At 33.9% G+C, this 24,167-nt stretch overlaps 2 protein-coding genes and 1 long non-coding RNA gene across 5 annotated transcripts in view; 2 read left to right on the top strand and 1 right to left on the bottom strand.

Annotated features, from left to right (window-relative positions):
* LOC124299044 (RING-box protein 2) overlaps window positions 1-24,167 on the top strand; it is a 50,435-nt gene that overhangs the window by 1,588 nt on the left and 24,680 nt on the right. The window lies entirely within an intron of this gene.
* Window positions 44-24,167, bottom strand: part of LOC124299042 (facilitated trehalose transporter Tret1-like) — a 28,560-nt gene continuing 4,436 nt past the window's right edge. The window contains exons 1-7 of one of the 3 annotated variants that reach the window (XM_046751879.1): window positions 11,035-11,307; window positions 7,136-7,176; window positions 6,789-6,908; window positions 5,275-5,398; window positions 5,005-5,178; window positions 4,469-4,848; window positions 44-3,671 (exon numbers count right to left, since the gene is read on the bottom strand). In XM_046751879.1, the coding sequence (XP_046607835.1) occupies window positions 3,090-3,671; window positions 4,469-4,848; window positions 5,005-5,178; window positions 5,275-5,398; window positions 6,789-6,908; window positions 7,136-7,176; window positions 11,035-11,110 (1,497 nt within the window). In that variant the 5' untranslated portion in view covers window positions 11,111-11,307 and the 3' untranslated portion in view covers window positions 44-3,089. Of the gene's footprint in view, window positions 3,672-4,468; window positions 4,849-5,004; window positions 5,179-5,274; window positions 5,399-6,788; window positions 6,909-7,135; window positions 8,079-11,034; window positions 11,308-18,443; window positions 18,903-24,167 lie in introns of those variants that run through there. The other 2 variants (XM_046751878.1, XM_046751880.1) reach the window with 2 other exon arrangements.
* Window positions 13,280-24,167, top strand: part of LOC124299045 (uncharacterized) — a 12,002-nt gene continuing 1,114 nt past the window's right edge. Inside the window, exons 1-2 of the long non-coding RNA XR_006906930.1 lie at window positions 13,280-13,525; window positions 14,656-14,665. This is a non-coding gene — a long non-coding RNA (uncharacterized LOC124299045). The remainder of the gene's footprint in view (window positions 13,526-14,655; window positions 14,666-24,167) is intronic.

Below are 24,167 nucleotides of genomic sequence, written 5' to 3' on the forward strand. Positions count from 1 at the left end.
TTATTCACACGCCTAAATCTTGTTGCACCGGATAAAGCATAAATAAAATAAGAGTCTTCTTTATTGAAAAAAAGATGAAGATATCTCAATCACCGTAATATTATTAACGTTGTGGTTCACAAATATCATTCATATAAAGATGAGGTCGGTATATAACTGAATTTGGAAACTATAATTATAATTTAATAAAAAATAAGGTTAGATCGGTTGAATATGTTACATTCTTTTCTTTTTTGTTCTCGTTGTATTTTATTGTATATAAAATATTATTCCTTAATATCTACATAAATATGTTTGTTGTTTAATATTATATTATGATTTGCGAGTAGATCGTGATTCTTAAAAATATAAAAACTTGTATAAATACATGATGTACTTATTTATATATCCGCGCGTAGTTTGCCCGCCATTCTTTGTATACTTCGGCTTTTCACATACATCCATCGGAAAACCTTTGACACTTCTACTTCGTATTTATACATCTATTTCAGATTAAATTAGTGATTGAATTATCTGGGTATCTATTCATGATAAACACAAATGAAGTAAAGTAACGAGTACAATAATATTACAGGAATGAAACATCAGTAATAACAATAGCGTAGGTATAGTAATAATACTAATTCGACATTCGATTCAGTATAATGGATATAATAATATACTAAAATATAGATGTATTATATATATGACATGAATATGGCCAAATACAAAACACGTAAAGCATTTGAGTTTTCTTTTTTAAAAATTATTTATTCGTGAACGAATGGGCAAAAATGTTGTCTATAAATTTGTTTTGAGTAGGTACATAAATATATACACAATAACGTTTGTTAGTTTGGTTTCTTTTTCTTGATTTTTTTCTCAGCTCGTCGAAAATGAATATAATATATTTCTTTTTACTATGAGTGTGTTTTTTTGTCATATACATGATCGTCGAGAATAATCTTACGCGTAGGCATAATTTGCGGTAGCAGAGTCCTAACAAAATTGAGCTGACTAAGTCGTGCGACATTTTTTCGTTCAATATTCAACCAAAGTCCATTTATTATTTTCTAAACTGTATGATTTTCATTTTCACTTTTATTTTTAAAAAAAAATTGAAAAACATGCTTTTATTCATCTAACATATCCTCCTACCCGCTATTGATATGGTACGCCATATCTCGTCATATATCAATAAAATATAGATAATTAGCGCGTGTGCATGTATAATAATACATACATACATTTGATATTATAAATTATAATATTAACCTACAGGTAACATACAATATTCGTCACTTTTCTATACTGAAGAAAATTTCATCGTATATTCTTTATATTGTTTAGATAAACATTGAGAACGATAATATGGACAAAAAAATGTCTTATTTTCCTTTTTCCATAATATTATATACAAAATCTAAACATAATAATTCTCCTTTTAATCAATTCTTCGCTTTGAAATTTTCCCTTGCATCTTATCGAAGTTTACTAAATAATAGCAATAATAATAATAGATTGAATTTTGAAAACACAAAGTCAATTAAAAAATATTATCTACAGAAGAATACATTACATTATAGAAATATAAATTTCTGTTTTTATAAATTAAACACGAATATCTTATTTCTGGACCTATAATATATATAATATAATATATATATATATATATTTATGTATCTTTACAACTAACTACGTATCATTAGGATTTAGGCACCGTTACGTCGTATTTCCATGGAATATTGTTATTTTGTTTTTATCATTATTATCATCATCATCATCATCATAATCGACGATTATTTACATACATATTTATATACATATATAGGTTTTTTTTAATCCTTTGCATTCTGAGGTAGAGACTGTGCAAGTATATAGGAATGTAGTACATAGGAATGTCTGTTTTTTTTTTTTTTTAGAAATTTTTTTGAGATCATCATAAAACGACGACGATAATTATCCATGAGAAAAATTATGAATCTAGTCAACACCGACGCTATATACCTATATTCACGAATACACATTATATATTGAATATACGTGTGTGTACATACGCATAACGCGTTATATTTCGTTTAAAATATTGCTGTAAAATGATTCTGTGTCAAGTTTCCTTTTCTTTCTTTCTTTCTTTCTTTTTTTTTTGTTTTCTTTTTTTTTTTTTTTTTTGTTTTTCCTAACTTCATTACTTTACTTTTCTCATGTCCCGGTCTTTTCCCTTTCTTTTATGTCCTGCGAACGTGTGTCGCATATACATACACATACATACGCATTTTTATCGGCGTTTGTACTTTCATTAGTTCTTTATATCTTTATAACACCGTGATATTGATTCGAAGATGAAAATAATTTCAACCAAAAGAAATACGTTATAATTTTTTCACAACATTCTTTGTGCACTTTCCGTTATTTCCATTTTGTTTCTTCTTCTATTTTTTACGATCAATATGAATTTTATATCAGCAACATCGAGCGTATAATATAGAACGAAATAAGAAAAAAAAAAAAAAGTAGACGCACAAAGTATATTCACACTGTTGCAACTATTGTACATATATACATATAGTATATTTGTACACTAATTCTTATACGCACATAACTACAATGTACGTACACATGCACACTATATTATTATTATTATTATAATATACCTATACAATATACCGCGTATAAACTAAATATTATACACGGGTAAAAATATTATATATAGCACGCTTCGTAAATTTGAGGAACCATTTGTTTTGTTTTTTCTTTCGTTAATTCTTGTCTTTTTGTTTACCTCGGAAAAAGGCATCGCAAAATAACGCGTCTCTCCCTTTATCTATGTCGGCGTTTGATCTTTCATCTTCGTTTTCTTCCATTCTTCGCGTATAAATGATATTGCGTAATATACGGGTAACTATAACGTCCGTGCAACGATGTTTAAATGAATAAATTGAAGTGCCGTTGTATGGAATAATAAACTATGTAAATTCTTTGGACTTATTAAAATATATGTTGTCGAATATATCCGTGCATTGATGAGAAAATGAATTTGTATAAAAGATAAAATGTATTTGAAGTAAAATGGGTTGCGGGTTAAATCAGCCGATCGCGAATGAATTTCGTTAGCAAGCGGTCGGCAACGGTTTTATGTTCGCAACCGCGCTCATTCTTCTCACCGGTCCGGTAAGCCTCATTTCAATTTCCTCCAACGATCTTCCACGCGTTTCCGGAACGAATACGAATACGAATATCAGACCCATAAGCGTTATCAATCCGAATAACCAGAAGGTGCCGTACGCACCGATCAGGGCTATTATGTCGTTGAACGTTTTCGTCACTATAAATGTGCAGGTCCAGTTGAACGCCGTAACGACACTTGCGGCCGATCCGCGAATTTTTGCCGGCAATATTTCACCCATCATTAGCCACGGGATCGGACCGAATCCGAGGGAGAATCCGATCACGTATATCACGAAACTCGTCAACGGTAGCCAGCCGACAGCCGTCACGTCGATTTTCAGGTGTTTAACGTAGAAGAACACCCCGAGGGTGAACAGAGTCACTATCATCGATACGCTGCTTATGTACAGCAGGATTTTTCTACCCAGTCGGTCGATAAGCACGGTAGCCATGAACGTTGACAGGAAATTCACAACTCCTACGATTATCGTGCAAACGTTCTCGTCGATCGTACTTCCGGCATCCTGAAAAATTATGTTATACAAGATTTTATTTAACACTGTATTATCTGGTTGCGGTTATTTATAAAATTTTTAGGATACTTTGGAAATTGGTTATTCTTGGTATTGGTATTTTTTTGGTTGTACGTATATTGTACTGCCTCTTTGTAAGATGAAATTTTGACAATTTTTTTACCGTATACATCGTATGCGAGAAAATTTCTGAGAAGACATTGTACAGTTTTATGTATTATACTACTTTGTGAAGTTTGAACAAATTTTTGGATGACTAGTTCGATTGCGTGGGTCTACGGGTAACTAGGAAATTAGGGAAAATTATCGAATTTTTCAATTATTCAGCGTTAAAAGTAATTTCTACGGTGAAAATCTGAATGTTGAGACTGATCAAAGTCCTGCAATGAAATCTTTGAATTATCCTCAGCGGAATCGTAGTAGTGCTGGTTATAAGTTTTTGGAAATCCGTGACTCGATTGAAATCTTGACAAACCTTTAGACACGATCAAAATCGGTAATCTTCGGTCGAAATTCTTCATATCCTCGGATAAAAATATCCGCGTACGTATTTCATCAGAACAAACAATCTCTCGCAATGTTACAACGTTCCAATACTGCAGTAAAATTCACGACACCGAATGGCAAAATATCAATGAAACTCTTGCGTTTAATTGATAATTCGATATGGTCAGTTTTAGGAAGCACTGAGGATCAATCAGTCAATTCTCTGGGGGAGAATTTGATCAGAGTTTTCGAAATAACAAGGACGAACTTAAATCAGTCGATCGACGATTAGGATCACTCACCTTGAATATCGTTACGGTGTAGAAAATGACGGCATTGATACCGGACAACTGTTGGAAGGCCATAAGTCCGAGGGAAATGAGCAGTGGCTTGGTGTAGGACTTCTTGAACAACTCTCTGAATGCACCCCTCGAGGCGTTCCTCTCACTCTCGGCGTGGGCCTTCTCAATGGCGCTCAACTCCTCGGAAACATCCGTCTTTTTTCCTCTAAGCCATTGCAGCGATTTACGTGCGTTTTCCTTGTTTCCCCTAGCGATGTGCCAACGCGGTGTTTCCGGTATGACGAACATCAGAACGATGAACGGAACCGGAAGTAGCGCGCCCAGTATCGCCAGGTCCGACCAGTCTAAATACATACCGCTGACGTAGCACAACAGGATTCCTGCGGAAGAAGAGTCGAATCAGTATTGGGTCAAAGTTGGATCAGAGTTGGGTCAGGGTTGGGACAGAGTTGGGTCGGAGTTGGATCAAAATTGGTTTAGAGTTGGATCAGACTTGGGCGCAAACTAAACGCGTTCAGACGGAAATCAACACTTACCGATATTTCCCAAAGCCGTCGGCATCAGTCCAAGGCTACCTCGTACTTCCGGTTGGATTGTTTCACCGAGATAAACGGGAAGCGCGAGCGAAGCTATACCGACGCAAAATCCTCCCAAAACACGACCGCAGAGTATCATCTCAACGTTTATCGCAAGGGCGATCAGCAGATAAGCTGTTTGGGGGAAAAAATGTTAATTGTGTAAATATTACGTCGGGCTTTGATCAATTTTTGGTATGAAATAAATGTTTATTTTTAATATTCTCTTACATCCGATAAACGGCAATCCGGTTGTAAGAATCGTGTTTCTTCTGCCCAAGTATTCGATCATCGGTCCGCCCGCCATTCCACCGAAAAGCGCACTCAGAGGCATAACACTACCGATCCAGGAACCCTGAAATGACAAACGAGAGGTTTTGGTTTGGCGAAAAAATTGAACGAAAAAATTGGATACGCCGATTTCGTTTACATTATGTGGAAGTATTTAGCGTGAAAGATTTTACTTCGTATGTCATACGTATTTGCGGTTCAAGAATAGATCTTTTTCGAGGCCTGAGATTCTCGGTGCCGTCATATTGATAGGTATTCCGGCACGTGTAAATCTATGTAGAAAACTCGGCCGCGGTGAAACCTCAAGAATGTATCAAACGAATCAATTTCTTCTTTCGTTATAATTGTCGCACAAACTACGCAAGCAACTCGAGGCGTCTATAACCGTATGGCGACTGATCGAGCGACAAGATTTTTCCCAACGATAAAAATTCCTCCCCCGCAATCTATTTCGATTTAATGACCGACCAGTAATGTTATATACCCATGTGTACATGTACAAGTTCATCTTCATTCGAGGGTATAAACGAAAGAAATTTTCTTAATCACTCAAGGTCAAGTCGATTTCTCACAAGTTAAAATTATAAGAAATGAAAATCAATTTAAAAATTTTCAACCTTACATCCGAACCCTAAAACCGATTACCAAAAGTTATTTCCACAAAAATCTACCACGTATCAGAAATTTCCGAGCAGGTATCTATGTGATTAATATGTGTATATGTGTATATCATATTATGACGAAGAATTCACGCTGATCGTTCATTTATACCACAGTATCAATTGTCGAGTAATTATATTATTGGCCAATGAAACGGCGCGCCAAGTAAGTTACGTAGATACGTGACAAATCGAGCCTCTTTGACACGCGCCGATGACGTACAAGAATCAGGGTTAAATTTTTAACAATCGATTGTGTTTCTCTTATTATTCTTTAATTTAAGACTTCCGACGAGCCCCGCCGTTTCAATATCATCTAATCAATTCAATGTTGGTAGGTATGTACAATATCTCACGATGATACGTTGCGATTATATATATATATATATATATAGGTCATATAATATCAATAATAATTCATTATTACAACAAGAGGCAACATGAAATATATATCACGCGTTCTTCGCACATGGTATTGCTGACATGGTTGCAGTAAAGTTACGTGTGTAAAATTGACCGTGAAATTTCACCCCTCATTTTCGACACTTTTTCTTATCTTTGAGGAATTATAAACAGAAATATATGTCTCGATTCGACACAATCGCCACGGTCCAAATCAAACGATCACGGATTATTCCAATTTATTGGACGATCGAAAAAAATTATACACGGATGGAATATTTTTATTTTTGATCGCGCGTCGCTTGCGGTATATTTGCGTGTGAGAAATGAATTTGGGTACGCGGGATTTTCTTTTTCCTTTTCAATCTTGTTAAGAATAATTAAGATTATTACCACTCCCTCTGTCACTCCTAGCGAAGTTTCGTTCTTCATTGATTCCAAAGCCGGTGATGTGTACGAACTTGAGAAACCAACGACCATCGAACCGAGGGATACCGAAAGAGCTGCGATGACCTGAAAATTTGCGATAAAGGCAAAACATGAGTACAAATCGATAAGTCGGTAAATTGTTGCGAATGAAAGTAAGATATCGATCGAGAAAAAATTAAAAAGAAAAAATAAATAAAATAAAAAACACCACCTCGTTCTATATCTCGTCACTGTTTTTCTTTTCACATTGTTTTAGTTTAATTGTTAAATTGTTAAATTGTTAAATTGTTCGATTCGTGTTACGATTTTACCTGTGATATTGTCCATATTGCCTTGGGTGCGTTTCCTGGAACTTCAATGTTAATGTGAGTATCCGCTCGTATTAGAAGCTTCATAGTGAAAATCGAAGATCGTTTATCGCCGCGTGTACGTTTTTATTTAAACCGTTCGCAGGAAAGGAGTTTATTTTCCGAAGGGAAGTTGAAAGAAACTGAATATCCGTAATGAAAGGAGTATCAACCGATGGTTAAATAATTTGAAAATATCGCAGTAACGGAGTCGGAAAATATATCGAAAGTAAATTGAAAATTTTCAACTGTCATTAAGGACGTCCACCACCGAATTCGAAAGGAAAAAACAAAAATCAAAACTCGTTCGTATAATTATCGGCGCACTTCTATTTCGTCTCCTTCATCTACCGTGCGGACGAAAAATACCGACAAATATATTCACGTGCAGAAAAAAGGACTTCGGCCCCGTTGAATGATAAAAAACACATTGACACGGTGTCGAGCCGGTCTCGGTACTCTTATATAGGATTCTCGATGGGGGCCGCAAGTGTTCCCCCCCACCCCTTGGCCACCCTTTACCTACACAACGTTGCATACCCATTGAATATTCCTTTGCATGTGTGTGTTTGGCGAAAAGCGCCTGCGCTTGAGCTCTCAGTTATACATTATAATAATACGAAACGAGTGTGCAAAACGGTATATAATTAGTAAATAGGTATACTTTCGTGTAAGTTTTACCTATGTGTTTATGAATATGCATCTATGTACGCAGATACGCAATGGATTTTACGTATAGAGTGACGAGGCTGAAGCTAGCTAGAGTAACGTTGACGTAACGATACGTCGGGAGAAAAAAAAAATTAAATCATTATTGGACAATTATAAGATTACCTTCAAGGAGTTGCCTTTTCAAAGTCAGTGTATATTTCGTTTACAATGGTTTGATAAATTTTGGAAAGTTGAAGACGTGCGAGGTAGGGATTTTTAGGTAAAAAACAAAAAAAATTCACCTTTGGTCAAACAAAGAAATCGTATAGCTTGCAGGATTCGGAACAGAGAGTGAATTAATTTTTTTTTTTTTTTTCTCCATTTTTCGGTAAGACTAAATTTCTGTAGAGTCGAATTCAAAAGAGGGATGACCATTAAATAAATTCAACTAATTTTTTTTTTTTTCATTCATTTTTTTTCCCCTCGGAAACTTTTACTCAGCCGATTAAACGTGAACAATTATCCCTGGCGGTGGAAAAGTTTCTTATAGGGTATAAATTTTATGAATTTACAAAATTCAAAAGAAAAAACAACGGTACATAGATATTTTTACTACGGGATAATCCCTAAAAAAAAATAATACACGCGAAAAATCGAAATAATCTGTCAATACTATTTATTTCTTTTTAAAGGGAAGAAGAAAATTTTCTTGTATTCTTTTCTTTCATTGACAAGCGGAAATTCTTTAAGGGTGAAAACATCCCCGAAGAAAAATTCGATATATTGTTTTGGTAAAGTTTTACTTGAATTTTTTATTCACGTTAAACGATCCAATTGTTGAATTCTTTTCCCTGCAAGTCGCATATCTGGTTCGGAAAAATAATTAAACAAAGTTTAAATTACCACTATGCGTTATCTAGAAAATGGTTTTCTCTCTCTCTCTCTTTTTTTCTGATTATCGATAAAGTTACAGATCGTAGAAATCATCGCCTGTAGTTCGTATCGTAGTATAATACTTGAGTTTAGAGTCATGCGATTCAAATATTTTCCATCGAACTGCTGAATGAGAATTGTTGGAACAGGCCATGTAAAATACGTAGATCATATATCTGCCATAAGTTGATGATATTTTTCGTCGTTTTAAAAACTTTTTTCTGTGTTTTCTCTTCTTTTTTTTTTTTGTTATTTTATTTATTTTTCTTCCATTTGCGACAATTAGCAGATGCGCGTCTCGCTGCTCGCTCCATTCAAACACCAGCACATTTTTATTCACGCTTACTGCAGACCTTATTCAAGTGTATTTCACACACTCGCTTATGCATATGCAGGCGTATCTTTTATGCATGCGTTCACTGCCATTTGCAGACAAATTCGTACACACGCAAACGTATATTCACGCATGTCTATAAATTTACAATAGGCTAATTTGAGGATATATTAATTGACCCACCTGCGAAATGTGTACACAATAAGCAGGTCTCGTCACAGGGAGAGACTACATGTGTGCGCAAATGGGGGGCTCGTTTTATCAAGTTTTCTTTTTCTTTTTTTTTTTTTCTCAACACTTCTTCCTTTGCTTCTGTATTACAGTCGTAACCGGTTTTTGGATAGTAATAAGATGCGTTCGTTGAAAGAAAATGAGAAAGAAAGAGAGAGAGAGAGAGAGAGAGAGAAAATAGTGAATTATCATACCAATGGTGATAATTAAACGAAGTATATAATGGGGTAATAAAGAAAGTCAAATAAACGTGACGAAAAACCTACATGATTAGGGCCATTTTTTTTTTATTTTTCCCATTTATCTTCATATACTTAATATATTTATTATCGCCTAGTCATGTGATGCGTGTAATTTAGTACACCTATATAACGTGCGTGATTAGGAATTGTCGTTGAAGGAAGAAGGGGGGAAAAAAAAAAACAAGAATATGACGAAGAATAAAAAAACAAAAGCATTAATGAAAACGGAAATTTCATTTCACAAGAACAATCGCGATTCAAGGTAAACTGCCAGCTGTTTATACGTATGTGTGTATATCTGTATAATGTACATGTTAAATGTACCTGCAACATATTATGCAACCGTATCACGATCTTGGGGATGGAATATGTAATTTTCTAAATTTTTTTTTTCCATTTCTTTCCAAGTAACGGCCAATATTTTCTTCAAAGTGACCGCGATCCAGAAAAAATTTTACATACGTATGTGTGTACTTTGAGGTGTACCGAAGTTTGAGAATTAATTTAAAGATCGTTTTCTGCCTCGTTACCGTGTGCAAAAAATGTCGAGGTTCGCATATGATTCTGAAAATATTGCGATATGTTTGCCAATGGGCAATTTAAATGGTAATAATATATGTTAATAAAATAAATTTCAAGAACGTGTTCCTTTCTTTTCTTGAGACATTGCGATTGGAACGCCATCTGCACTTTTAACTTCGGTGAAAAATATTACACGCTGTTTACGGTACGATAAATTTTCAAAAATGTAACTATTTATTTTGAATAGCAAAAAAATAAATAAATATAAAATTCATAAATAACAGCAGTGTCATTGCCGTTGATTGGTACAATTTTTTGAATCGTCTTGCGATCCATTTATCACACTAATTACGGAAAAAATTTGACGCGATTTGACAATTTCCCGAACCCCAGCTGTTGTCGTGATTGTTTCTACAGTTATTTCCATTCCAAGTAATTATTATAACAAATAATTGACACCGTTACACCAGCCTTGTACTAATATTTTAAATTCGTCGAACTCGTATTTAATGTAAATTCAAACACCGAACGTATAGGTGAAAGTACGTAAGACGTAAGAACTGCACTTGAAAATACAAAACTCGATGTCTTGTCAATCGGCAATAATATTATCAGTTATTCTGGCAAAATTTTCATTGAACTTATATAATATAAATTCTATATATTTTATTCACGTGATATTGTTATTATTATGCACAAACTTGAGAAGAAAAACACGTATAATCCACGCATATTGCAATATACATACACACATATACACGTATATGGGAAAAAAAATTGGATTTTAACGAAAAACAAAATCAAAAACACAAAGTTTTTTCCAATGCAATTACACCCGTATTTTTTTTTTTCAATTTACACGATAAAAAATTCGATGCATGTTACATGATATCGTATACGAGTATATTTAAAATGATATGAAATTATTGTATGATATATAATTTTTTCACCGTTATAACTTTTCCCTGCGTACAATACTTTGGATTTATTATCAACACTGCAATTCTTCTCACGATAAAACGTCATGATGGAATATTCGATTTTTTTTTTTTTTTTTTACAAGTTTGTAATTTTCTCAAAATGTTATTATTTATTATTCATGAGAACAAAGACATTGTTTTATACAATTATTATATCGCAAATTGTCAAGTCCTGCAGTTGAAGTCACTCTATAAATTTAATAAATCAAAAGTTCGATAACTCGAACCAATAAGCTCGACCAACTAGTCAAACAACGCTGTCGTCTTTCGTATATATTTATCGGCCATCGATTAAAACAAAAAACAAGAGAGGTAATAATAAAAAAAAAAAAAAAGTACTCGAAGCAGCTCAGGTATACCTATAAGAAATCGGGAGGGGCGAAATATCGCTTCCTTTCGCGCGGGTGGGGAAGAAACGTAGAAAAAACCCGCGGGACCGAAAAAAAAGTAAAAAAAAAAAACTAGGAACCAATCGCATACAATAATTTGCATATGTACATGTACCTTATAACAGTGCTTCGGGCATAATTGATTATTTTTTTTTTTTTTATCAGAATCGCTTATGGTGCAAAACTGTTATACATATTATATATATATTTATACATGTCGATATATCGAGAAAAAAAATCCGCGTGCCCTTAAAACTGGTGAAAATAACGAGAAATATGAATATAGAGTAAAAATGAATACAAAAAAAAAAAAAATAACGAGAAATGTTTTTAAAAAAATATGGTGAAAATTTGTCAATCCCCATCGTCGGTTTGTAGTTGAAATTTTTTTTTTTTTTTTTTTCTGGTATTCTGAAAATCGTTGCGTTCGTTTTTTGTTGTACTGATTATAAAATTTTCTCGGTTTTATTTTATTTACCGTGTATGGTAAAACGAGTGTTTAGCCAATCGAGCAATAAATCAAATGAAATGAATTATCGTATTTACTTTACTTTTCTAATATTACTTTTTACGTTTTACTCATGAGGTACTCGACACGTATGGTTAATATTGCAAATAAAGTCACGTACGAAACTGAGATGCGACGTTATTACGTATACGGTTTGAATATTTTGAAAAAAATAAAACTGTGGTTTTTTTTTTTTTTTTTTTTTTTTTCCAACCTTTCACATACATTTTGAACGGTGAGCGAAAACGGGTAGTTTGTTATGTTTTTGCACGGTGTAAGTGCAAGGTTTACAAGGTAGTGTTTATCTCATTTTTCGTTTCTTTGGTGAACTAAAAAAAATGTTTTTTTCCCTCGCCTCTCCGCTTCTAAGCTAATAGCTGTAGGCTTCTATTTCCAGCGCTCTGACCGCCTCGGGCCGTATTAAAATTGACAACTACTCAAAAAGTCGGATTACACCTTTCGGCATTGGTTCGCTTTACCTTGCAGGTTTTTTTTCCCGTACGTGTTGCATGCGTGAGTCGTATGAGCAAGCAATCATTCGGCGACTGGCACCGTTTAGTTCAATACGTGGCCCCCAAAAACGTACGGGTCGAGCCTCTCACGCATTACAATCATACACACGTTCCTATGTATTTACTTACAAATATTTCCATCGTTCGTATTAAGAGTGGCGAAAAATAATGGAGTTTGATTAAATCGATTATTTTTTCTCACAATCGGTTTTTGCTTTTTTACTCCCATGAACGACGCGATAAAATATCAATTTAAGCGATCGAAGTATGAATTATTGTCGTTTTATTACTTACCAAGTAATTATTTGATATAACGAGTGAAAGACAAATGAATATTTTTACATCAAATTGAAAAATATTTTCAACGAAACTATAAATTATCAAAAAAGTTTTTCGCTATTAAGACTACATGACGAAATTTACAAAATTTCGGTTTCAAGTTCACTGTTTCAAAAAGATAAGAAATAATCGATTAATCGATTAACTTTCGCCAATTCAATCGATTCGTGTTCGATTATTTTTATGGACTCGATTAATCGATGAATCGATTACTCTTAGTTTATTTATTACATTCGCTTTACGAGTACAATAAATTTATCTATAGATAATTCAGTAAATTGGAATTACTTGTTTGTGTTTTTCTTATAAATTTAAGGCAAATCCATCATAATTTACGTCGCTACACCGAATACGTAGATTTGCAACCTGATTTCGTCGGTTGACAATTCTTTTACACAGTAAATGCGTAGTAAATTGACAATAATTTTTAACAGCGAACACGTTCCGGTATGTTTACTTAGAAATATTCCATCGTTCGTATGACGTACGTGACACGTGAGCTGCTGCTTCGTCTCTCTTATATTTACAGGCGCACATAGAAATCTACGATGACGCGGATAGAGAATCAATATAGCTTATACGATCAATTCATGCAGATGCTGTTCACGACTGAACAAACAAACTTCGTCCGAGATTCGCGACTTGCCAAATTATGGGATATGTACAATTCGGAGGCGCCGTCTCTGTTTCGCGATTTCATTTTCTATTGTAATGTTTATTTGTGATTGTAACTGTACAAGTCAGTGAAAATTTTTCTCAGTGACCAGCAATTCGCTAACTCTGGATCATTTTTCCCCATTTTCATTCACCGAATTTTTAATCTTCCTTTTATTTCTTCTAAACAATTACCAAAGATTTAATTAAATTGATACGATTTTACACCGTTCGAGGAATATTTTCACGCAATGCGTTATGCAGCAATTGAATTGCATAATTATTCGTTAATGGGAATTACGGAAATGTACAAGTTTTTGCACTCTCAGATGTTCGCTTGAAAATTTCTCCATCCGAAATTGGTAAGTGCAAGTTTTTCTTTCATGATTCAACGACTTGGTCTGTCCTGAGTCTTCTCTCAACGTCGATTCCGGCGTAAAAATTTTATCAGGCCAAAGTTTGTAACGTTATTGCAACGATGCATGTTTAAAAAAAATTATTAATTTTCATCTTTAGAGGATTACCTGAAATTTACGAAACTGTTGATAAAGTACAAACAAATTGACAAACATTTTGTCAATTCAACTTCTTGAGTTCTGTTCTAAAGGTGCAAAATAGTAATTTTTTTTTTTTTTTTTTGTTTAACGTTTCGATTTTCGCTAACGTTACCAACTTCAGCCTCGTATTATTTTGCTGCTTTTCAGCCTGGATTCTCGTACTTTTTCCTCCGTTAATCTCGGCATCTCGTTCCTCATCGTTATGCCGATTATCGCGTAATGCCAAATATCTCGCTGACCTTACGGGAAGTAAGGTGAGCCCCCTTCTAACTTAAGCTGTTAGTCAATGGCTGCCCTAAATTCGCGATGAGTCAGTTTCACAATGCAACAGGTCAAGTTTGGCTTTAGCCATGGCGAGTTTCACGAAGTCCTTGATCGTGCACGAGCCTTATTCAAGCATGCATCGAGGCCGATTTTAGATGGCACGAGTTCCATGTCCTCCGGGTCTTCAATTATTCGTGCCAGAATATTTACACCATTTCTAATCTGGTTTTTTTAAACCTTTAAACCCTCTGAAAGCTCCATTTTTTTTGTTCTTCATTGTATCGTGCAACTGCTTTTGAGTTATTTATATATATATATTTTTGTGTAATAGTTTTTAAAACTCTTCAAACGATTGACCCAGATTTCAGCGAGTACAAAGTTTTCTCCAAGTGCTGAGAGGAGAAACTAAAAAAGACGATCCCAAAATGATTGTAACAAAAAGCAAAGATAAAAAAAAAAATTAAAAAATTACATAAAGGTGGATATAAAAATGTTTGCATATTAATAACTCGAAAAAAGTTGCGTGAGTTCAATATAAAATAGAATAACTATCGGTTTATTGAGTTTCTTTTTTTTTTTTATATTACTTGGAAAAGTTTCAACAGAATAAAAAATTGTCACGTCAAAACCTGGCGGTGTCGGCATAGAACGTATGAACGAATTAAAAATGCATTTTAATCAACTTTTTCTCTCTCTACTACATCTTAATTTTTCGTTAAATCTTACGCTTATTCGTATACGTATGATAAATAATTATATCAGACCGTTGCTTGCCCGAAATTTATTCAAATTTTCGAATGGAACTGAAATAAACGAAATGGTTTTTCGTACCCCCTTTTTTTTTTTTTTTTTCCTTTTTACCGAGAAAGATTTAACTGGCGTATCGTTTGACTCGCGTCTGATCATACCGGCCCGCTACTACTTGCCAACTGTAAATTATGAACGGTTAATCGGTCTGTCCGGCATTTTTACCACTGCAATAACCGTGCAAAAGCTATTGAATTATAAATTAAAGCTCTTCGGATGTTAAATTTTTTCTCAATTCTCGATTCCAACGGTAATAACAAATTAATTGAATAAATTGTATGACATCAATTATCGTTGAATTCCAGTCTTTGGTGTAAACAAATATTGTTTACGTATAAAATTAACAAATTTTTGATAAATAAATGATAATAGATCCAGGGGGCTGACTGTATTTTTTTTCTTTGTTTTTCTTTTGTCTTCTAATTATGTATTAATAATCAATATTTACTCAGTCCTGCACCGATAATTTTTTTTATTTTTTTTTCCGCTCTAGTTTTTCTGGATATTATTTATTCTCGTTAGATACGATTCCGTCCTTCGTCTTTGTTTTCACAGTTTTAAACAACAATGAAACCTCCCGGTTTCAAAGCCTGTACACGCAATGTGGTTAGAAGAACGATATAGCAGGCAATAATAATTATGCATAGGCTTGCGTGAGGCGTGCAGCAGGCTTGAAAGAGGTAAAATGCGAAGAGAGAGAGAGAGAGAGAGAGCAAAAACAAAGGGAACGAGAGAGACATGGACGTATTGTTCTTTCAATTAGACAAGACCCCGTTCACCGATTATTATTTTCTTCTCTGCGCACACGATACGTTACGTATTTATTACTCTCACGCATATATTTACTGTATCTCGTACATGATACATGAATAAAAAATTCATTTTTTACATTTAAAATACTTACTGGAAAAAATATATATATATATATATATATATATGAGGATGAAGTTATTAACGTTATTTTACAATCGTTAGCGACGCATGTTGAGAAAAAATTGCTAATTCGCATCTTGATGATTTTTCGAAATTTTGCAAATCAGTACAAAAAAAAAAACAAACACGTTTTCCTGACTTTTTGAGTCATGCGTGTGTGAAGATCTAAAGAATAAATTGTTTTTATTTTTCGTTTCATAGACAAAACATTTTCAAGTATATCCGGAAATTTTCAGTACGTATGGAAGAATGAAAAAGGGATGATAATTAAATTTGTGTATAATTCCTCCAAAAATCTTGATTTGTTGAAATATTTTTGAAAAGAAAAAATGGTGTTATAAATTCTTCAGTCTAATGGAAATTTTTACTTGAAAAAGCTGACCCGTGGTTACGAGTACGGTATAAATATATAATGTATGTTTAAAAAAAATTTGAGAGGGAAGAGACGAAAGATGTAGAAAACGAACATCTCACGACCTCGAATGACGATTTGCCTACCTATGACATAATGGGTTGTACAGCCTCGCTTGCGTTCGAATTGCGTTAAAAAAAAAAAGAAGGGAAAAAACAAAACAACGAACAACATTTTTTACAACATACAGAAAAAAAATTACTCACCGCGTTTGTAATAACGGTCTTTTCAAAATAATTTCCTCGCCCATGACGACGCGGCGTACTAAAAATGCTAATTGCCAAGCCCCTGAATTATTGACTGACTCGTGACGACGCGTCTTAATTTTTCTATTCTTTTTTTTTTTTTTTTTCTTTTCCCTATCTTGCCGTTTTTTTCTACTCTTGTTCCTACGATATTATTGTAACTGAAACTTTTTTCTATTTCTCTCTTTCTCTCTTTCTCTTTATTTCTTTGGGCAACTAAATCGTTGCCGATCACTAATACTGTGTGATTTTAGTGATATTAAAGAGCCGCTAAACAGGTAACAAATTTAAACGTTTGAATTACACAAATCTTTGCACGCACAAAAAGACAAATATAAAGATGGAATCATCATTATTTTCATTATAATCTATCGGCAGAATAATTTGCATTTACAATATGCGTGTATTTGTTATATGTGAGATGGAAAAAAAGAACCGAGTCGAGTTTTTTTTTTTTATTTTCTTTGGTACTCGTTTGAACGGTCTTTAGTTCATCGTCGCCGTCCGATAAAATTAAGTTTTCCTTTTGTCCGTATTTCACCTTTCATTATTTACGTAGTGATGCTAATGTTATATTTCAATTACTGGTTAGATCACAATTAGTGCAACACTTTGTGTTCTTTATAAACTAATACAGTGACTCTAAAACTTATAATTATAGTATATGTATGTCTATTCGACAAAAATTGCGATTCAAAACAGTTTTTGGATGAAAAAAAAACTCATCAACTCCATTCAAATTTATATTAACATCAAGCTACAATTGAAAGGGTCAGAAAACACGTGTTCTAACTGCATGATGATAATCAAATTTAATTCTGAAAATTTCATACTTGTAGAAAATGATTATCACTATAATTCAGCGACTTGTTTTTCGTAACGATCGAATACGGCGAAAAAATTTTTTTATCAATTCAAAGAAGTGTTATTTAATCTAACAAAGATTGGTCCGAACGATAATTCCTGTTTTCAAGTGAAACGAAGTTTATTTGATTAAACAAAAAATTTCTTTCGCCGTATTTGATCTTCGTACTTGATAAAATCAACAATTTAAGCCAAAATTCCGATCTTTTTTGTGGCGAAACTTAAAGTAAGGAAATCAAACTTCGACGAATCATCGAAATTCCGAATGATCTAAGATTATCAGTTCTTGTGAATTTTTGGTTTAGTGAAATTTCACCACTTTGATAATTCTTTGTTTTGGATTTTCAATATTTTTATGTTCGGAATCCTGGTCATTCTGATTTTTTATACATTTCAATTTACGAAATTTTACTCTATCGAAACTTGAATTTTCAGAATCTTGGATTTCGGAACTTTGAGCCGTCGGGTTTTCGATCATTCGAAACTTTGTCGTTTCTTCAAAGTCAGATTTCTTTACTTCAAGTTTCACCGCCAAATAATTCGAAACGTTTCAAATCTTCCGTTCACAGTTTCAAAACTTATTTTCATTTTCCGTCCAAAACTATATTTTACCGATTATAAAAACGATTACCGTAAATAAGAAAAAATAAAAAATAAAAAAAAAAATATGCCTATATGATTTTCTTATCGATTCGCGTAGCGTTAAATCTTTCGATCCTGACTGGTTGAAACACGAATAATAACAAATAACGACAGTGTGAAAATCTATCTTTTCACCGTATGGAAACGCACCCTGGACATTACTTTTCACCCTCTTTTCACAAATATCTCCGCGTTCCGCGGTCTTAAAAATGTCCTCAAAAAATCCTATCGTAATAAACGAATTTGAACTCACCTGGGCAAGGTATCGCGTCCTGTGTCCTTTGGCTGGAACCTCAGCCTGGAAGTAGGTCTTGAAGGGAGGACCGGCGGTCATTTTGACCTGAAACTCCTGGGAGTGAAACATCTTTTCGGTGTCGCTTTGTATCTGGTGTTGATGGTACTGCAGCAGCGGATCGAGCTGAAGCTTGTACTCGCCCTCTTCGTCCTTGCCGCAGCCCTTCGTCGGAAGATCGTATGTCTCGGACTTTTTCAATCCGTTATGATTGCTGAGCAAATTATCGGCGTAGTAATTACCAACCCCCGGATTTTTCCCCTTCTTGTCGACCGACAATGTTAGCTGACTGTTGAACGGACTCGCGTTCGTTGCGAGGGTTGAATTCGAGGCGCAGTCGTAAACGATGTTGGAATCGTTTGTCGCCGATCTGGCGATCGTCGGTACCTTCGTGTACTGCTTTGGCAAGATACTTCGGTCCTGCAACGATATATCAGAACGAACACGATTAAGTCTCCGAAATATGCAGTTCGATGTATTTACATGTATATATATATATATATATAATATCTTCTTTTTTTTTATCACTAAATTGTGCAAAAATTTTATACGACCAGGTGACCACACACCTGAAAAACCAGGAATTGTCAGGGGATTGTTAATTTGGTCATGGAAAAAACTGAAAATATCACTTTTCTATCGTGGGAATTATTATTTTTTTTTTTTTTGTTTTGTCAAGAAAACGAATTGACTTAAATTAACTTTTTTGCACGTTATATTTTTCTTCGATTCGAATTCAATTTGAACCGAGTATACAGTTGATACGCCGTACGATTCAAGTTTCAGTAACTTGCTGGAACTGGGAAATTGTCGGGGAAAACTTTGTTTCGGGTTATGGAAATTCTGGACAAGTCTTGAAATTTTTCTTCGCAACGATTTTTGACCACCCTGTACAAACACAAACGCACACGCGCGCACGCACAAACACACCTTATTTTCCTCCCTTTAGTAATACATTACAATTTTATTACACCTTTGATTTGCAGTTCGGAGACAGTATCGTACAAGGTATTACAAACCAAGGCACGGAAGCGATTCGTTAATGGAAATGAATGAGAGTACGCGATTCTTGTATTTATATTAACACCCTCGGTTTTATCGTGAAATTGTGGGTCGAGTTTATTGGATAAAACTTGTGAAAATTAACCAATCGGAATCGAATTGTCTCCCGTCACGAGGACGATAAGCGCTCACTGTCCGCGGTCTGTGGCTTGGGAACGATTTTACTTTTAATGATTTCTTTAACTCTAGATACGTCTTTGCGCTACTCCCTGAAGATAACCCTTTGCTCTTAAGTGACGAACTTTGAGATCTTACGCGTTTTCTTCACAATAATGCTAATGATGATAAGTTGAGATGCCGCTCCGTGTTTCTATGTCTCTGCGTGTCTGTGCGTCTTCGGACATTTGTGCACGTTATAAATCTTCGGATTCTTTTAGCGTTTTTCGAATCGTCTCGCGTAAACAACTCACACATCACCATGAAAATCTACGTGTGTGTCTGTGTGCGTGTGTACAAATAAATTGTTAATTCTATGTAACGGCCAAAACGGGGAAAACATATCGTTCTCAATTCGAATTTGGTTCATCGTTGCCTTCGGATTCTTTATCTACGACATTGATTGTGTACCAAATTTATACGTCACCGCAGAATTCATCTACGTATACATATGTGTGTGTTTAAAATACTTATTCATCGGATGAATTTTTACTGTCCCAATTTTCTTCTCTTGGGAACAAAAATAAATAAATAAATAAGTAAAAATAAAAATAAAAATAATAATATTTGTAAAGCTAAAAAAAAAGTCGGCAGCAATGATTTTTCATTTGGACGGTTAATATGTATCAATTTTTTTATTATTATTTATATAATTCATTAGTAGGTATTGTTTGAGAAACGATGTACGATAAAAGAGGACCGTCCAGACATCGCGACTCGGCGCTTCTACGTTCGATGTTGTTTACAAATTACGTCATCATATGTTTAACGCTCAGTTAAATATTATTCGCGTGTACTCTTATAAGAATAAGGGTGGAATGAGAGAATATTTTGTCGACAATTATTATAAGGTGGACGGAAAAGAAGAAAAAGAAATAAAAATTAGGCATTCAATTCGTTTTTCGATCACTCATGTTCACGCGTGTAGATTTTTCTCACAGTAATAATTAATCGAGAAAAGATCGACTAATCGGCTAAAATAAGACATGCCAAATTTAATCCCCTAATCGCCTTTTCCCGCCACGAATTCCTGCCGCATCGGTTGCGGTACTTCAGGCGTTTGCGTACTGTCGCGGAATACGCGTTTTCACGCGACACTCGCACATTTTACATAGAAATAAAATCACAAGTTTTTCAAATTTTTACCAAGTCTATCGAGCAAACGATTCTTACTTTAGTTTTAGTAATTTTCTTTCGTTTTCATTCTCTATTCAAAATTTCGTCATCTTAACGGCATGTAACTTCAGTTTTCAGTTACTTTGTAATTAACTAAGCAAATGATAATAACTAGATAATGACAACGACACGTGTTTCTTGTTTTTTCCAAATTTTTCAAACAGGAAATTTTTAAGTGCATAAGGTCAGATGTTTTTTTTTTTTTTAACTTCTTTGCTATCAAAAATAATTCTTGCGTATATTAAATCAAATAGAAGGAAAAGAATCTTTTGACCTATATATCTATATGATACATATATAGTGATAAACAACATTTCTCAAGTCTGATTCCGCCTATAAATGCAAATTGTAATGAGAAACCGTCTATTTCGGGTACTTCCGTTATGAATTTTATCTTTTTACTATTCGATTCATTATTCCTTATCGCACAATAATTTATTGTATTTAACTATGGCGCATACTTTGACCAATTATATAAGTCAACAATAACTGATTTTATTGTAGATATTAGATTATTATAAGCGTACAATGTTTGTTCACAATATATCAACATTGTCAAGAATAGTTGCTTCTCGCGCCCGATCATTATTCTTATCATCACCATTCTCATTATTCTACAGTTGTTCCATATACATATATGCATTTAAGTTTGACGTTTCAAATGCATTGTCATTCTGTATAACTTTACGGTGAATGATGTATATATATAATTCGGTCATGCGTTTATAATTTCAACTCTGTGAAAGTTGAACTTGAAAAGAGAGAGAGCGAGAGACGGAGAGAAAAAGTTTACAAGTTCATTCATTCGTTTGAAATAGAATTGAGAATATAGTTATTGTTGAAGAATTTTACGAGATCAATTTAAATTTCATAAGATTCTAGATACGTCCCTGGATGCGTGTTCAATTTCTACGCGATTTTCAGCGTGACAGTCTTGTGATCTCGATGCCGACCTTGCCCTCGAAATCAAGGTCGACTGTACATATATGCGAAAAATGGCGAAAAATCTAGAAGAGTCGGAGAATAGGAAAGAGAGAGAGAGAGAGAGAGAAAAGGATTTATGTAGATAACTAAAAGAATTGCACTTTATTATAATATTCTTCTAATATACGTAATTTTTATCACCACCCGTGTCTCTCTTGCACGATATTATAATTCAATTCTTTTTCGGATGATCGCGAAACGTGAACTTTGTCCGGTACTTTGCATTGAAAGCGATATTATTCGCACAACGATCCGTATGTTCCGTACAATATTATTATGACATACTTTATTTTTATTTATTCAATCTCAAAAGTTTTCACAAGTTTGTATCATTAATACTAGTAAAATCTACCGAGTTAAACGTAGTTTACCTGTTCGTAGGATTGAAATGTAAAAAAAGAAATTAAAAGAGGATATATGAAAAAAAAAAAAAAAAAAATAACATACGTACTACTATAAAAAATATATGAATATTTCGGTTCAAGTTCCTATAATTAGTTACGTTGTAATGCTTTATTTTATCGATTTTCATCGCTTCGCGCCACTTTTAATCTTTTTTTTTTTTTTTCTTCGAACGATCCGTATTATTTATCCATTCGGCACGAAAACAACAATCTTTGTAATTCGCATATATATATATATTATTTACACATTCGTAGTTACTTTATTTTCATATCGTATTACAGAAGGTGCATCGAAAGCGTCGATAATCGATTAATTTCGTCAATCCGCAATGTCAGGTGACTGTGTGTAACGAAATAAAATAGAGGTAAAAGAAAATATGTAGATCGGGATTAAATTAAGCAATTTTTACATCAGCCTATGCTCAATTTGAAATATTTAAGAATTTGTTCTATCATTTTTCAGTTTTTTTTTTTTTTTCCGACGAAGCAAAATTATTGTATGATATCGTATCGTATTATTAGATTTCAGATATTTCGAAATGGATGTATGTTAAAAATACTTCTTTATATATATTAAGAATTTATCGATCGTTCGTAAATTATGGATCATATCTACAAGTTCCGGAAAAAAAAAAAAAATTGTAACCGTTGATAAATATGCACCTCAGCTAACGATTAATGAACCGTGTGAAACAACTGATTGCAAAAACAAATAGCTACAAGCTAATCGTAGGTGTTAACATCGGGTTAAACTGCTGTGCGCACATCGTCTTTCCAAATTGACTTAACAAGCATAATTTGTTGTATCATCGAAACGGTTCACAGATTTAAATTTTAAAGCAAATCAATTTGACTGTGAATTTGGATGATCTAAGACAGGTTCTTTGAATTGAAATCGATACCGATAAAAAATAAGTATCAACAAGCACCTACAATCTTACGGAATTAGAATGCATCCGGCATCGGTTCGCTAATCTGACATTAATTTAATCGCAGATTATAGCTGTGTTTCACGTTTGCAAAATACAACGTTTACCTTCATGTGTTTACTCAATTCATTTAATTTACCCTGCAAATTAACTGATCGCAAAGCTGGCGAACATATGCTGTTAAATTGTGTACAATTCTATAACGTCGTAGATCCGAAGAGAGAGAGAGAGAGAAAAGGCAGGTGGAAGTGCAGGAAACCTAAAAATTTTCGTCGCGATCGTAAAATATTGTATTTATACATTATTTTTTATTATATAAACACGTGACAGTTGTACGAGTAAAAATGAACAGAATTCGCGAGTAGGCTGAGAATTTGACTTGGAGTTAAAATAGAACCGCACGAGATGTTTCAACGCCGGTAAGACTACAGAGGACGTCAGACGAGAACCGTTCGAGAGCTTTTTTCATCAATAAAGATTCAGCCAGAATGACTAAATTGTTACAGGCGGAGAGAAAAGTTGGTCGGAAAAACGACGAGAGAAAACTTTTATTGAATTAATTAAATGTGCAGTTACGAGCGGCGAAATGAATATTTATCCGCGTCAATTCAACGTCTGTTGGCTTGGCTCGATCAATCAAGATTTTGACTACATCTTTAATTAAACAAATATTTTCTCAGACCGACAGATCTTGAATCGAGACAAATAAATGTTTGTCGAAAGAATCGACTGTCGACGGGTCATGGATTTAGAATGTTGTGTTTAAAAAATATCGGACAAGAATACGTAGACACTGTACTGGTGAAATTTCATTTTTTATAGACGGATAATCGTAGTAAAACTGGTATCGCTGTAGCATCGGTTTAAATATTGTTGAAATTACGAGAAAATATGGTGCAAGTAACTATCTCGTCTATTTATAGTCATCGTTATAGTATACGTTTCCTGGTTGTTGTAACAACAAATCGGTTTGT

This window comes from Neodiprion virginianus, chromosome 2 (genome assembly GCF_021901495.1).
Source record: "Neodiprion virginianus isolate iyNeoVirg1 chromosome 2, iyNeoVirg1.1, whole genome shotgun sequence".
NCBI lineage: Eukaryota > Metazoa > Arthropoda > Insecta > Hymenoptera > Diprionidae > Neodiprion > Neodiprion virginianus.